At 35.5% G+C, this 13,883-nt stretch overlaps 1 protein-coding gene across 1 annotated transcript; it reads left to right on the top strand.

Moving 5' to 3' along the window:
- Nucleotides 1–744: 744 nt before the first annotated feature.
- Nucleotides 745–3,727, top strand: LOC127137741 (uncharacterized mitochondrial protein AtMg00810-like). The gene is made up of 2 exons (XM_051064167.1): nt 745–850; nt 3,111–3,727. Exons 1-2 carry the CDS (start codon nt 745–747, stop codon nt 3,725–3,727), a joined length of 723 nt encoding a protein of 240 aa, XP_050920124.1.
- The last annotated feature ends 10,156 nt before the right edge of the window (nt 3,728–13,883 follow it).

Raw genomic sequence — 13,883 nt, 5'->3', positions numbered from 1 at the left:
AAGGTCCTAAAAAATGGTGAAAATGGAGGTTTCTCTTTTCAAATGTCGATGCTCACAAAGAACAATTATGACAATTGGAGTATCAAGATGAAGGCGCTACTAGGAGCTCAAGATGTGTGGGATATCATTGAGAAAGGATTCAATGAGCAAGATGAAGCCTCGCTAAGCCAAGGTGTAAAGGAGACATTGAGGGAGTCAAGAAAAAGAGACAAGAAATCTCTTTTCCTCATTTATCAATCAATGGATGAAGATACATTTGAGAAGATATCCAATGCAACGATGGACAAAGAAGAATGGGACAAACTTCAAACTTGCAACAAAGGAGTGGAACAGGTGAAAATGATTCATCTTCAAACTCTTAGAGGTGATTTTTAACGTTTATTTATGGAAGAGTCCGAGTCAATTTCTGATTCTTTTTCTCGAGTATTGGCTGTAGTCAATCAACTTAAAAGAAATGACGAAGATGTTGATGAGGTGAAAGTCATGGAGAAAATACTTCCCACTTTAAATCCAAGTTTTGACTTCATTGTTACCAACGTTGAAGAAAACAAGGATTTAAAGACCATGACTATTGAGCAACTCATGGGTTCCTTACAAGCATACGAAGAAAAACAAAAGATAAAAATTAAACAAAAGGAGGCTATGGAAAACTACTACAAATCGACATAAAGGAAACAAACTATACAAATTACAAGAGTCAAAGAGGACGAGGTCGTGGCCAAGACCGTGGGCGTGGACGAGGACATGGAGGAGAAGGAAGAGGCAGTTACAACAACTACTCTCACAATGGAGAGAGAAGATGGAATCCATAAGAAACAAGAGGTTGTGGAAGAGGAAGTTCATTGTCGAGGTGTGACAAATCACAAATCAAGTGCTTCAACTGCAACAAGATCGGTCACTATGCATCTGAGTGTAGATTCTCGAAGAAAGTTGTGGAGAAAGCTAACTTTGTGGAAGAAAAAGGCGGAGAAGAAGAAACTTTGTTGCTCGCGTACCAAAACCAAGTTGAAGAGAAAATAAACAAAGGGTACCTCGACACCGACGCAAGAAATCACATGTGCGGAGATCGAATCATGTTCATAGAGATCAATGAAGCAACAATTGGCAATGTCTCATTTGGAGATGACTCAAAGATATCGGTCAAAGGCAAAGGTAAAATTCTTATACGCTTAAAGAATGGGAGTCATAAATTCATATCCAATGTCTATTATGTTCCTAACATGAAGAATAATATTTTGAGCTTGGGACAATTATTAGGGAAAAGCTATGACATCCACTTGAAAGAACATAGTCTTTTCTTAAGGGATTGTAGACATAACTTGATTGCTAAGGGGCCTATGTCAAATAATAGAATATTCCTCTTGAAAATTCAAAATGATGTTGTAAAGTGTCTCAAGACTTTCTATATCGACTCTTCGTGGCTATGGCATCTACGATTCAAACATCTCAACTTCGACAGTCTAAAATGTTTGTCAAAGAAGGAAATGGTGAGAGGCTTGCCTAGTATAAACCACCCAGACCAACTATGTGAAGGATGTCTAGTTGGGAAGCAATTCCGGAAAATCTTTCCAAAGGAATCAACATCAAGAGCGACAAAATAGCTAGAGCTTATACACACCGATGTCTGTGGACCAATCAATCCAAACTCTTTTAGTAAGAGTAAATACTTTCTCCTATTTATTGATGATTATTCTAGAAAAACATGGGTTTATTTCTTGAAGGAGAAGTCATAAGTGTTTGAAAACTTTAATAAGTTCAAAGCCCTTGTGGAGAAATAAAGTGGTCTTTCCATTAAGGCTATGAGATATTACCGAGGAGGAGAGTTCATTTCAAATGAGTTCCACAAATATTGTGAAGACCATGGAATCCGCCGCCCACTAACAGTGCCAAGATCACCTCAACAAAATGGAGTAGCAGAGAGAAAGAACTGAACCATAATTAACATGGTGTGAAGCATGCTTAAGAGCAAGAAGATGCCTAATGAGTTTTGGGCCGAAGCAGTGGCATGTGCGGTTTACCTGACAAACTGTTCTCCAAAAAGAAGCGTGCATGAGAAGACACCATAAGAAGCATGAAGTGGAAGGAAGCCTGGGATCTCTCACCTAAAAGTGTTTGGAAGCATTTCCTATACTCACGTTCCAGATTAAAGGAGAATAAAGCTCGATGATAAAAGAGAGAAGTATGTATTTATGGGTTACGACTCAAGTTCCAAAGGGTACAAGCTCTATAATCCAAATAGTGTAAAGATCGTCATAAGTCGTGACGTGGAGTTCGAAGAAGAAGATTGTTGGGATTCGAGTGTTCAATAAGACATGTATGATTTTCTTCCTTACTTTGAAGAAGAAGACGAAATGGAACAACCAATGATATAGGAAAACATTACACCACCGGCCTCACCGACACCAAGGTTGAATGAAACAAGCTCAAGTGAGAGGACACCGCGACTAAGAAGTATTGAAGAGCTTTATGAGGTAACCGAAAACATAAATGACATTAACATTTTTTGCCTTTTGGGTAATTGTGAGCCTCTAAGCTATCAAGAAGCAGTTGAAAACGTAAAATGGAGAGACACCATGGAAGAAGAAATCAAGTCAATAACGAAGAATGATACATGGGAACTTATTACACTTCCACGAGGACACAAAGCAATCGGAGTCAGATGGGTGTACAAGGTAAAGAAGAATTAAAAAGGAGGCATGGAGAGATGCAAAGCAAAATTGGTGGCGAAAGGCTATAGTCAAAGACAAGGAATTGACTATGATGAGGTATTTTCCCCCGTTGCTCGTCTTGAAACTATTAGACTGATCATTTCTTTGGAAGCCCAAAATGGATGTGAAGTCGGACTTCTTGAAATGGTTTTCTCGAAGAAGAAGTTTATATCGAGCAACCACAGGGCTATGAATTAAAAGGGAAAGAAGAGAAAGTCTTGAAGTTGAAGAAGGCATTGTACAGACTCAAGCAAGCACCGAGAGCTTAGAATGTTCAAATCGACAAGTACTTTCAAGAAAAGAATTTCATCAAGTATCCCTATGAGCATGCACTCTATACTAAAGCGCAAAGTGGAGATATTTTGATTGTGTGCTTATATGTTGATGACTTGATCTTCACAGGGAACAATTTAAGCACGTTCGAAGAGTTCAAGAAAGACATGTCAAATGAATTTGAGATGACAGATATGGGGCTCATGGAATATTATCTCGGCGTCAAAGTAAAGCAAGAAGACAAAGGAATTTTTATCACCCAAGAAGGTTATGCCAAAGAGGTCCTTAAGAAGTTCAAGGTGGATGATTCCAATCCAGTTGGCACCCTGATGGAATATGGCAGCAAGTTGAGTAAGCATGAAAATGGAGAGATTGTTGATCCAACTCTTTACAAACGTTTGGTTAGAAGTCTGCATTACTTGACAAGTACAAGGCCGAATATTCTCTATGTTGTAGGAGTCCTAAGTCGCTACATGGAAGCTCCAACAACAAATCACTTCAAGGTGGCAAAAAGAATCCTTCGATACATGAAAGGTACAACAAACTTTGGCTTGCATTATTACTCTTCTAACAATTATGAGATTATTGGCTATAACGATAGTGATTGGAGTGGAGACTTGGATGATAGAAAGAGAAATATTGGTTTTGTGTTCTTTATTGGAGATATTGTTTTCACTTGGATGTCAAAGAAGCAACCTATCATCACACTATCAACTTGTGAAGCTGAGCATGTTATCGCCACATGATGTGTTTGTCATGCAGTTTGGCTAAAGAATATGTTGAAAGAATTAAAAATGCCATAAGAATATCCTGTCGAAATATGTGTTGACAATAAATCAACACTTGTTTTGGCAAAGAATCATGTATTTCATGAAAGAAGTAAGCACATCGACACTCGTTACCACTTCATAAGAGAATGCATCGAGAAGAAGAAGGTGAAGTTGAAGTATGTGATGTCTAAAGATCAAGTTGCCGATATTTTCACCAAGCCACTCAAATTGGAAACTTTCGTGAAGCTAAGGAATATGCTTGGAGTCACAAATCAAGTTTAAGGGGGGATGTCGAAATATTAAACTTGTTTTGGGCCTAACTTTATTATTTGATTTTTGGGCTTAGTTTATTTTGGGTAATGTTTCTATAAAAGTCTTGTAGTATTTGAAGTATCTAGATATTTCTTAAGATTGTAATATTTTCTAGAATACTCTTTGAATATATAGAGTTGAGAATTCTCTGGAATTAGTGTGTCTAGAGTTCTTCTTAGAGTACTATAAATAGAGATGTAATGTTACACATTTGTATCAAGCAAAAATACAAAGTTCTCTCTTCCATAAATAATTCTCCTACCTATCAAATTTCTATTCAAGTCTCTAATATTCCCACACACTTTTCCTAAACACCAAAAAGGTTTATTTCCAACAGAAGTCTCCCATTCCTTGGTCGAAGTACACAAAGGGATCATAGGGAAACACCTAAGCGCCCGAGCGCTAGGGAAAATGGTCTTTAGAGATGGCTTTTATTGGCTGACCATGGTATAATACGTGAAGGAATATGTTATAAAATTAGACTAGTGTCAGTGACACAAAGACATGTATAACACACCATGTTTAAAGCTACACTCGTTGACTTCGTTGTGGCCATTCTCGCATTGGATAATGGACATGCTCATTCATTTTCCTCAGACCCAAGACAACACAAGTTCCTAATTGTCGCAATAGATTACTTCACTAAGTTTATAGATGTAGAGACATTGGCAAACATTACAACAACAAATATCTAAAATCCTTCAAAAGAAACAGCCTAATATGGCATATGAATCCCCATGTTTTCATTATAGATAATGGTACCTAGTTCACTGATAGGAATTTCATTATCCTTTTGGAAGAATTGAATGTTAAACAACACTTCACATTAGTAGAACACCATGAAACTAATAGACAAATTGAATTTATACATATGATGATTCTTATTGGGTTGAAGAAAAGGTTATAAGCGGCCAAAGGAAATTGGGAAGATGGACTTCCACATGTCTTTTGGGCTTATAGAACCATGCCTCATTCAACTATCAGCAAAAATCCATTCCGATTGACTTATGGAACAAAAGTTGACATTCCCGTCAAAATTGAAGAATTAAGCTAAAGGACATATCACCCCATGGACAAAGAAGATAATTCTAATGTAATCAGGGCAGAAGTAGACCTATTAGACGAAAAAAGGAACACCATAAATCTGTTGAGAACGATGATGTTGGAGGAAAGTATGTTAGGGATGAGAATTTAGAAAATAACTAGGAAGGACCATATAGAGTTATTTCTAGAACAGGAAAAAGATCATACACCTTAGAGACACTAGTCAGAGAATCAATCATTCGGAGATGGAATACCACGAAGCTCAAAAAATATTACAACCAAGTATAATGTAGTTACTTTAAAAGGAAAGTGTAACATCTTACATCCATTTGATATTTTAATAATAAACATGATACTATGTGAAAGATACTTTGGTATTTTCAATTTAGAAGAAGTCGAGACGAGAAGTGTTAATCATTGCATTACAAAAGTTTTTATGCTTTAACTAACTCTTTATCATAGATGTCTTCATCACTAGACTCACTACCAAATTCATATTTTCTAGTGAAATACATCACCCTGTTAGTTGTTTCTTTTTCACTCTCATCATCAGAATCAGACCAACTGATTGACATTTTCTTTTTCTGCTTTTTTAAAAGTATGGGACATTCATGCGACTAAAACATTCACATTCATGACATTGTATTCCTTAACCTTTGGTTGGTTTGTCTTTATCTTTGCTCTTGTGCTGGGGACCAATCTTGGAGATTGTAGTTGTAGATTCTCTCATCGCTTCAATGGATTTCTTCAACACTGGCTTCACCCTTCATCTCTTCGCCCATTTTATTCAATTTGATGAAGATGAATCTGAAATTTCGAACACCACTGGTCATGCCTTTGTCGGATTTACATGTTCTTTGTTTCAAGATGCCTATAGGGTTTGTTTAAATTCCGGTGGGAGTTTTTAGTCCTTTGTTGCAATAAAGGTAAGAGTTCATATGGCAGTGCTTCCATCTTAATTCTCCGTGACGACATGACTATCCTTGAAATTTTGATCCCTTTGTGATAATCTGAACATGACGTTAAAAATATATTAAGTTAGATAATTTTAATGTACATTGTAACTTAGTTAGCAATAACCTAAACATAATCTAAAAATATATGAATTTGGATACACATAAAAATATAACCTAAATTGCGAAAGATAAAGTGGGAAATTTAAAACCTCTGAAAAGAACAAGATGAAGAAATGATTAAGATGATGGTGTCTCAAATATAAAATAAATGAATGAGGAAGATGGTAGATCACCGTACTCGCCTTTGATGTCTAATCATGTGAGTTCTTAAAACTATCAAGGACAAAAATTTATAATATTTGCTTAATAAAATTTCGCTATTAATTTTCACTAGACTCCTTAAAAAAGACACATGCACAAAATCGATAGCTCTTTTATGAAAAATGTTATGTTTTCGAGCTCACGTACTACCTAGCTAGTTATTTTATAATACTTTTAATAGCGCTTATTTATAAAAGTGTTGTTAAAATAACTTTTTATAATTTTTGTTGTTGTAATTTTTCAATCTGAAATTTATAGCGCTTTAAAAAAAATATCTCAAGGAATATCTTAAATAATTAAAACCATTTTTTAATTTAAATTATTATTTTAATTAAAAAAGAATAGCTCTTTTAATAAAGATGATTGTTTGATACTTTTTAGCAGATTTATAAGAGCTATAAATTCTAAAATTTATTAATTTTATTTAAAAGTCGATATAATTTTTTTAAAGTGTTGTTTCTCCTTATTTTTTAATAACATTTTATAAAAAAAATGTCATATGATATCACACTATTTTTTTTTTGATATTGATCATGTATATACTTATCATTTATCTTTATATTCATATTTATCATAAAGGCATAATATTTATCACTATTGTATATTATTTGGTATCCGAGTGTACTTAATTGTTAGAAGTAATTCATTTTTTATATTTGTAGTATTTATTTTGTTAAACTTAACTTAGCTAGTGTAGACGTATGTTGTCTACGTGACATTATTATTTGTGTATATATTGTAGTTGTCATCAGTTGTATCTACTGAGCATTGTAGTGCAATGTGTGTGCAACCATTTTCTGTGTGTTATTCTCTCTTCTCTCTCTTGTTTCATCTTCATCTTCTTTATCTTGTGCACCAACAATTGGTATCTAGAGCTCTGGTTCAGATCCACGGAGAAACACGAGTGAACAGTGAGGCATTTTGTGATTCATTTCGTTTCTTGAGTTTGTGTTCAACTTTTGATTGGAATTGTAACCGGATCACATTTTTTGATTTTGCGGGATTGGGAAACACTAGTATTTGGTGAGATCTGAGTTTTGCACAAGGATGAAGATGAAGAAAAACAGTAATCTGAGTACCAAGCTTCCAGTGTTCGATGGCAAGAACTGGAATCGTTGGATGATTTAGATGTGTGTGTTATTTGGCACTCAAGATGTTCTTGATCTCGTCAATGACGATTACATTCTGGTTCCACTTCTAGAAAATGCAACGGATGCTCATAGAAATGTTCAGCGTGGTCCGAGAAAGAAGGATCAGATGGTCCTGTTCTACATCCATCAGTGTGTGAATGTGAAAGTTTGAGAAAATCGATGATTTGACGAAGGCGAAGGCTGCATGGGACACACTGGTACGGTGCTACAGCGGTGATGCATCAGTAAAGAAGTTAAAACTTTAGTCTTTACGTAAGTAGTATGAGAATCTCAGCATGAAGAATAATGAGAAGTTACCTAACTACATCTCAAGAGTAATTCTGATCACAAATGAGATGAAGTCGTGTGGAGAAACTCTCTCTGAAGAAAGTATCATTGAGAAGGTACTTAGATCTCTTACTCCTTAGTTTGATTATATTGTTATAGCAATTGGACATTCTAAGGATCTGAGCACCGAGATAATAGAAAAGTTGCAAAGAAGTTTAGAGGCGCAAGAGTTGCATCTTATTGAAAGAACCCTGAGAGAGAGGTAGAGCACGATCTGAAAGCTTCTTTTGTTAAGAAGGACTAGAAGCAGTCTTGGTCAGAGGCCAAGAAAAGACATGGTAGGCCTCAGGAGTAAAAAGCCTCATATTCTTATGAGAAGAAACATCATAAGGGAAGGGAGAAGCTTGACAAGAGAATGGTTCAATGCTACGGTTGTAATAGGTTTGGCCACTTTGCTAAGGATTGTTGGTCAAACAAGGAAAGGAAGTCAGAAGAAGCAAACATAGCTAAAGGATATTAGATGATGAACTTGTGCTATTGATGGCCTATAAGTCTGATGACGGTGATGAACTTATGCGATTGACGATTTCTGATTCTGAAGGAGACTGAATATGAGTCAGAGTCAGAAGATGACTCTGAATCTGAAGTCGAGTCTGATTCTGAATATGAGTCAGAATCAGAAGATGAGCCTGAATCTGAAGGTTCTAAAGTAGATTCAGAACATGAGGGTTCTGAAGATGAGTCAGAGTCAGAAGATAACTCTAAAGCTGAAGATGAGTCAGAGTCTGAAGGTGACTCTGAAGATGAAGAAGACTCTCAAGGCGAGTCTAATTCTGAAGGTGAATCTGATTCTGATCCAGATTCTGATGATGATCCAAAATCTGGAGGTAATCCAATCTCTGGAGATGAAGCTTACGGAGGTGGAGCTTGTAAAGGTGGTCCAACTTCTGAGGGTGGTCAAGCATATGATACTGTTCCAAAATCAGAAGGAGATTCTGAACAAGTTCAGTGGACACAAAGAATCAGACAAATACTAGTAAGATTTGTAGAGTTTGACATGTTGAAAGATAATGAAGTAGAATCTGAGGGAGAAGTCGTTCAATGTGCCATATTAGTAGACTATGAACAAGTGAGTATTGAAGAAGCTCTCAAGAAGAAAGTGTGGATGAAGGCCATGAAAGAAGAACTTGAGCTTCTGAAGAGTTTGGAGCTGCTGAATTGTAAGGTTGCTGTCACACCTGCAAACACAAATCATAAATTGGATTATGATTCTAAAAGTTGTGATGTAGATGTTACAACTTTCAGGTAGTTCGTTGGCTCTCTGAAGTATTTGTGTAACACCAGACATGACATTTGTTATGCAGTTGGATTGGTTAATAGGTTCATGAGTAAATCGAAGTGGTCTCATTATGAAGTTGCTGTCAGGTTTATGAGGTATATTAAGGGAACTCTGAAGTATGGAGTTTTGTTCCCTTATGGAGAAAAGACCAAGTCATAGCTGATGTGTTACTCAGACTCTGATTGGTGTGAAGACATAGTTGACAGAAGAAGTACTGCTAGATATGTGTATAAGTATCTAGGAAGTCTAAAGAAACAAACAATTTATATTTCTTTGATATATCAGTAAGTAATACATGAAAGGTATTTATAGAATACAAGGGACAAATCAATAATCCTAAATATGGCCTGAGAATCAGAGAAATTATTCTTCCTATAAATACTAATTCTAAATATGATGAGTTATATAACATATAATATGTTGATTATGTACTTATCTCTCTAATAACTTCTAACACTCCCCCTCAAGTTGGCATGAATATGTCATTCATTGCAAGCTTGCTCACCATATCATCAAATTGTCTCTTTGTGAGAACATTTCCTACTTGACTTATGGTAGGTACATAGGACATACAAATTTCACCACTATCAATTTTTTCTTAATGAAGTGCTTGTCCACTTCAACATGTTTCATTCTATCGTGTAGGACAAGATTATAGGCAATGGAAATAGATGTCTTATTATCACAATAAACCTTAATTGGTGTTGGGATAGAGAGCTTCAATTCCTCAGTGAATTTTTTAATCCATAATACTTCATCAAAACCATGGGCCACATAGCGGAATTCAACCTCTGCACTGCTCCTAGGTACACCATGTTGTTTTTTACTTCTCCATGAAACTAAGTTTCCACCTACAAAAGTACAATAGCCTGAAGTAGACCTCCTGCCATTTATATTACCTACCCAATCAACATCTGTGTAAGCCTTCACTTGTATATGCCCTCTGCTTTTGAACATGAACCCCTTCCCTGGAGTTCCTTCAAATATCTCAAAATTCAGAAAATAGCTTCAAAATGAGTTGGTCCTAGTGCATGCACAAGATGACTTATCACACTTACTGCAAAGGCTATATCAGGCCTTGTATGAGACAAATAAATTAGTCTACCGACCATTCGTTGGTAGCGTTCTCTATTTAGCATTTCATCTTCAGATGCTGCCTTCAGCTTTACATTGAGATCCATTGGTGTTTCTGCTGCTTTACACCCTATCATCCCCGTTTCTGTGAGTAAATCAAGTATATATTTGCGTTGATTGAGAAAGATTCCCTCCTTAGACCTTGTGAACTCCATCCCGAGAAAATACTTTAATTTTCCAAGGTCCTTGATATCAAATTCAGCTTCAAGTCTTCTCTTTAGATCACCTATCTCGTTAACATCATCTCCTTCCATGATAATGTCATCGACATACATAATTAAAATAGGAATCTTACATTCATGTGAATGTTTAAAAAACAATGTGTGATCTTCTTAACTTTGGGTGAAACCATGTTTCTTAACAACACTTCCAAATCTTTCAAACTAGGCCCTTGGTGATTGTTTTAATCCATATAAGGACTTTTTCAATTTGCAGACTTTGTCTGTTCCAAGATTTTCTTCAAATCCCGGAGGTAAACTCATATATACTTCTTCATATAATTCTCCATTCAAAAAATCATTTTTAACATCAAATTGATGTAGTGTCAAGTTGAAATTTACTACAAGAGAGAGAAGAATTTTGATGGAATTAATCTTAGCAACGAGGGCAAAAGTCTCTTGGTAGTCTATACCATGAGTTTAAATAATACCTTTTGCTACAAGCCTTCCTTTTTACCTTTCTACATTTCCATCATCCTTTCATTTCACTATCAACACCCATTTACATCTAACTTCCCATTTGTTATGAGGTAGATCAGTGATACTCTAAGTATTAATTTTCCTTAGAGTATCCATCTCTTTTTTCACTGCTAATTTCCAATTCAGATCACCTAATGCTTCTTGAATAGTTCTGGGCACAAACAAATTTGAAATCCTAGACACATATGCCTTGTGAGTGTGTGATAACTTGTAATATGACAAGTAATTAGACATGGGGTGTTCAGTACATGTTTGAGTACGTTTCCTATTAGCAATTGGGATATTAAGGTCAAGAATTTTTTTCCTAAAAGCAATTGGAAGATTAATATCAGGAAAAGACAAATCCAGTAAACAATTGGAAGAGTAAGATGGATTACCAGATGAAGAACTAGGTGTAATTTTTGTAGGAACTTCTCTTGGTAAATCATATTGGATTTTTGTAGGAGAGACAATTGGATTTATAATACCTTTGTGAAACATTTTTCGAACATACACTTGAACTTGAGGATTATGATCTTAAATCAGTTTTTCTCCCCCTGTTTCAGACATTATATTATCCGACAATTCAAGATTAAAAATTCTAGGTTCTATTATCTTTGTATCTGGATGATTTGTAGTCATAATTTCATCCAGTGTAGGTAAAGTTTCTCAAAAGTTATCTTCTTTATCAACACAACGATTCTCCCCCTGAAGAGAATTTTTATTAAAAAAAGATTGATTTTCAACAAAGTTGACATCCATACTTTCAAAAAAAATCTTTGTTATTGGGTTAAAACATTTGTAACCCTTTTTATTTGAAGCGTAGCAAAGAAAAACACATTTTCAGCTTTAGGATCCAATTTGGAACGAAAAATATTTGGGATATATACATAACAAAGACAACCAAAAACTTTAAGGGGAAAATCCGCAATGATGCGAGATGTGGGAAAATAATTTTGTAAAACTTGCACAGGAGTCTCATATATTAAAACACAAGATAACATTCTATTGATGAGGTAACAAGCAGTTAATAAGGCATTTCCCTAAAGATACTTAGGTACATTCATAGAAAACATAATAACTCTAGTAACTTTGAGAAGATGTCTATTTTTTCTTCCAGCAATATTATATTGTTGTGGAGTATCACGACAAGTGGATTGATAAATTATCCCCTTAGTTACTAGAAATGTACTTAGATATTTGTTGAAATATTCAGTGCCATTGTCAGACCTTAGAATGCAAATCTTAGTTTGAAATTGGTTTTCAATCATTCAAAAAAAATCTTTAAACCTTTGTTCCATTTCAAAATTTTGGTCTAAAAGATAAACCCAACACACACGTGTATGATCATCAATAAATGTCACAAACCATTTTTTCCAGATATAGTTTTAATTTTTGAAGGACCCCAAACATCACTATGGATTAAATAAAAATATTCGGTAAAAATATTGAGGAATTTATTTCTTTAGAAAATTTTGGAAATAAATACCTAAGATAAGGGAACTAAGATGGCCTAATCTCTTATGCCATAAAATAACTTGATCTGAAATGGTAGGTAAACTTGCACTATTTAAACCAAAAACTATTGCATTTCCAATGGGAGTTTCATCAAAGTAGTACAATCCATTCATCTCTCTAGTAGTTCCAATCATCATCCCCGAGTTTTGGTCCTGAAAAACACAAGTGGAAGAACGAAAAATGACAGAACAATTAGTGTCCTTAGATAATTTATGAACATATAGAAGATTGCAAGCAAATTTTGGAACGTGTAAAACAGATTGCAAAGTGATTTGCTTTGAATTGTTTATGCTGCCTTTGCCTGCAATATTAGAATAACAACCATCAGTAATCCTTACTTTTGCAGACACAAAGCAAGGGAAATAGGAACTGAATAAATGAGAGCAATTGGTCATATGTTCAGATGCCCCTGAATCTATTATCCAAGGGTTGGAGTGGTTTTGGACAGATAATGCCCAAGAATTCTTACCTATTTGTGCCACAGTTCCAAGAGGAACATTAAGTGATGAATTGAACTTTATAAGTTTAAAAACGTGATCCATTTGCTCCTTAGTAAAAAGAGACGAGTCAACCTCATTGGTTGTAGATGTAGGGCGGACACCACACCTTTCAGCCTTTCTATTATTTGGCCTACCATGTAGTTTGAAACGGTTTTTCCGAGTGTGACGATTTTGACCATAATAGTCGCAAACTAAATGATTATTGTCACCACCTCGTGGATTAAGGAAAGGTTTGCGATTGAATTAAGGAATGGCCAACGCAGATCCTTCCACTGGTGGAGGTACAATGACAATTTTTTTCCAAGCATCATCTGTCTGCGACTCTCTTCACGATGCACTTCAGCAAATACTTCACCAATTAGAGGGATATGATTCTGAACCTCATCAAACTTAATATTTTGACACGCAAGAAACTTGAAGACACGACGAACATCCACCATCTTCTTGTAGTGCTTGCAGTCCTTGGGTGACTTCCATTTATATACATTGAACTGGTCCAGATCATGCCAAACTCGCTTCAGACATTTGAAGTATTTGGTAACAGAATCTTCAGCTTGTAGAATTTCTCCAAGATGGAGAGTTAATTCATAAATTTGGGATTGGTTATTTAAATCAGAATACATCTGAGAGACACTTTCCCAAAGATCTTTTGCAGTAGCATAACAAAGATAGTTTGCACTTATCTCTTCAGTCATGGAATTGACTAACCATGTCATGACCATGAAATTTTCAGCATCCCAACTATCATAGTCTGCACCTTCCTTGTCTGGGTGTTTCTTGTCTCCAGTGTTGTAGCCCATTTTTCCTCTCCCCCTGAGATACAAACGGACAGGTTGTGACCACCAAAAATTATTAGGATTGTTCAATCGAATTGTTGTGATCTGAACATGGTGGTTTTCATCGTATGTCTTGA

The sequence above is a fragment of the Lathyrus oleraceus genome, chromosome 4, assembly GCF_024323335.1.
Source record: "Lathyrus oleraceus cultivar Zhongwan6 chromosome 4, CAAS_Psat_ZW6_1.0, whole genome shotgun sequence".
In the NCBI taxonomy this organism is placed as follows: Eukaryota; Viridiplantae; Streptophyta; class Magnoliopsida; order Fabales; family Fabaceae; genus Lathyrus; species Lathyrus oleraceus.
This window is presented reverse-complemented; position numbering and strand designations above follow the sequence as displayed.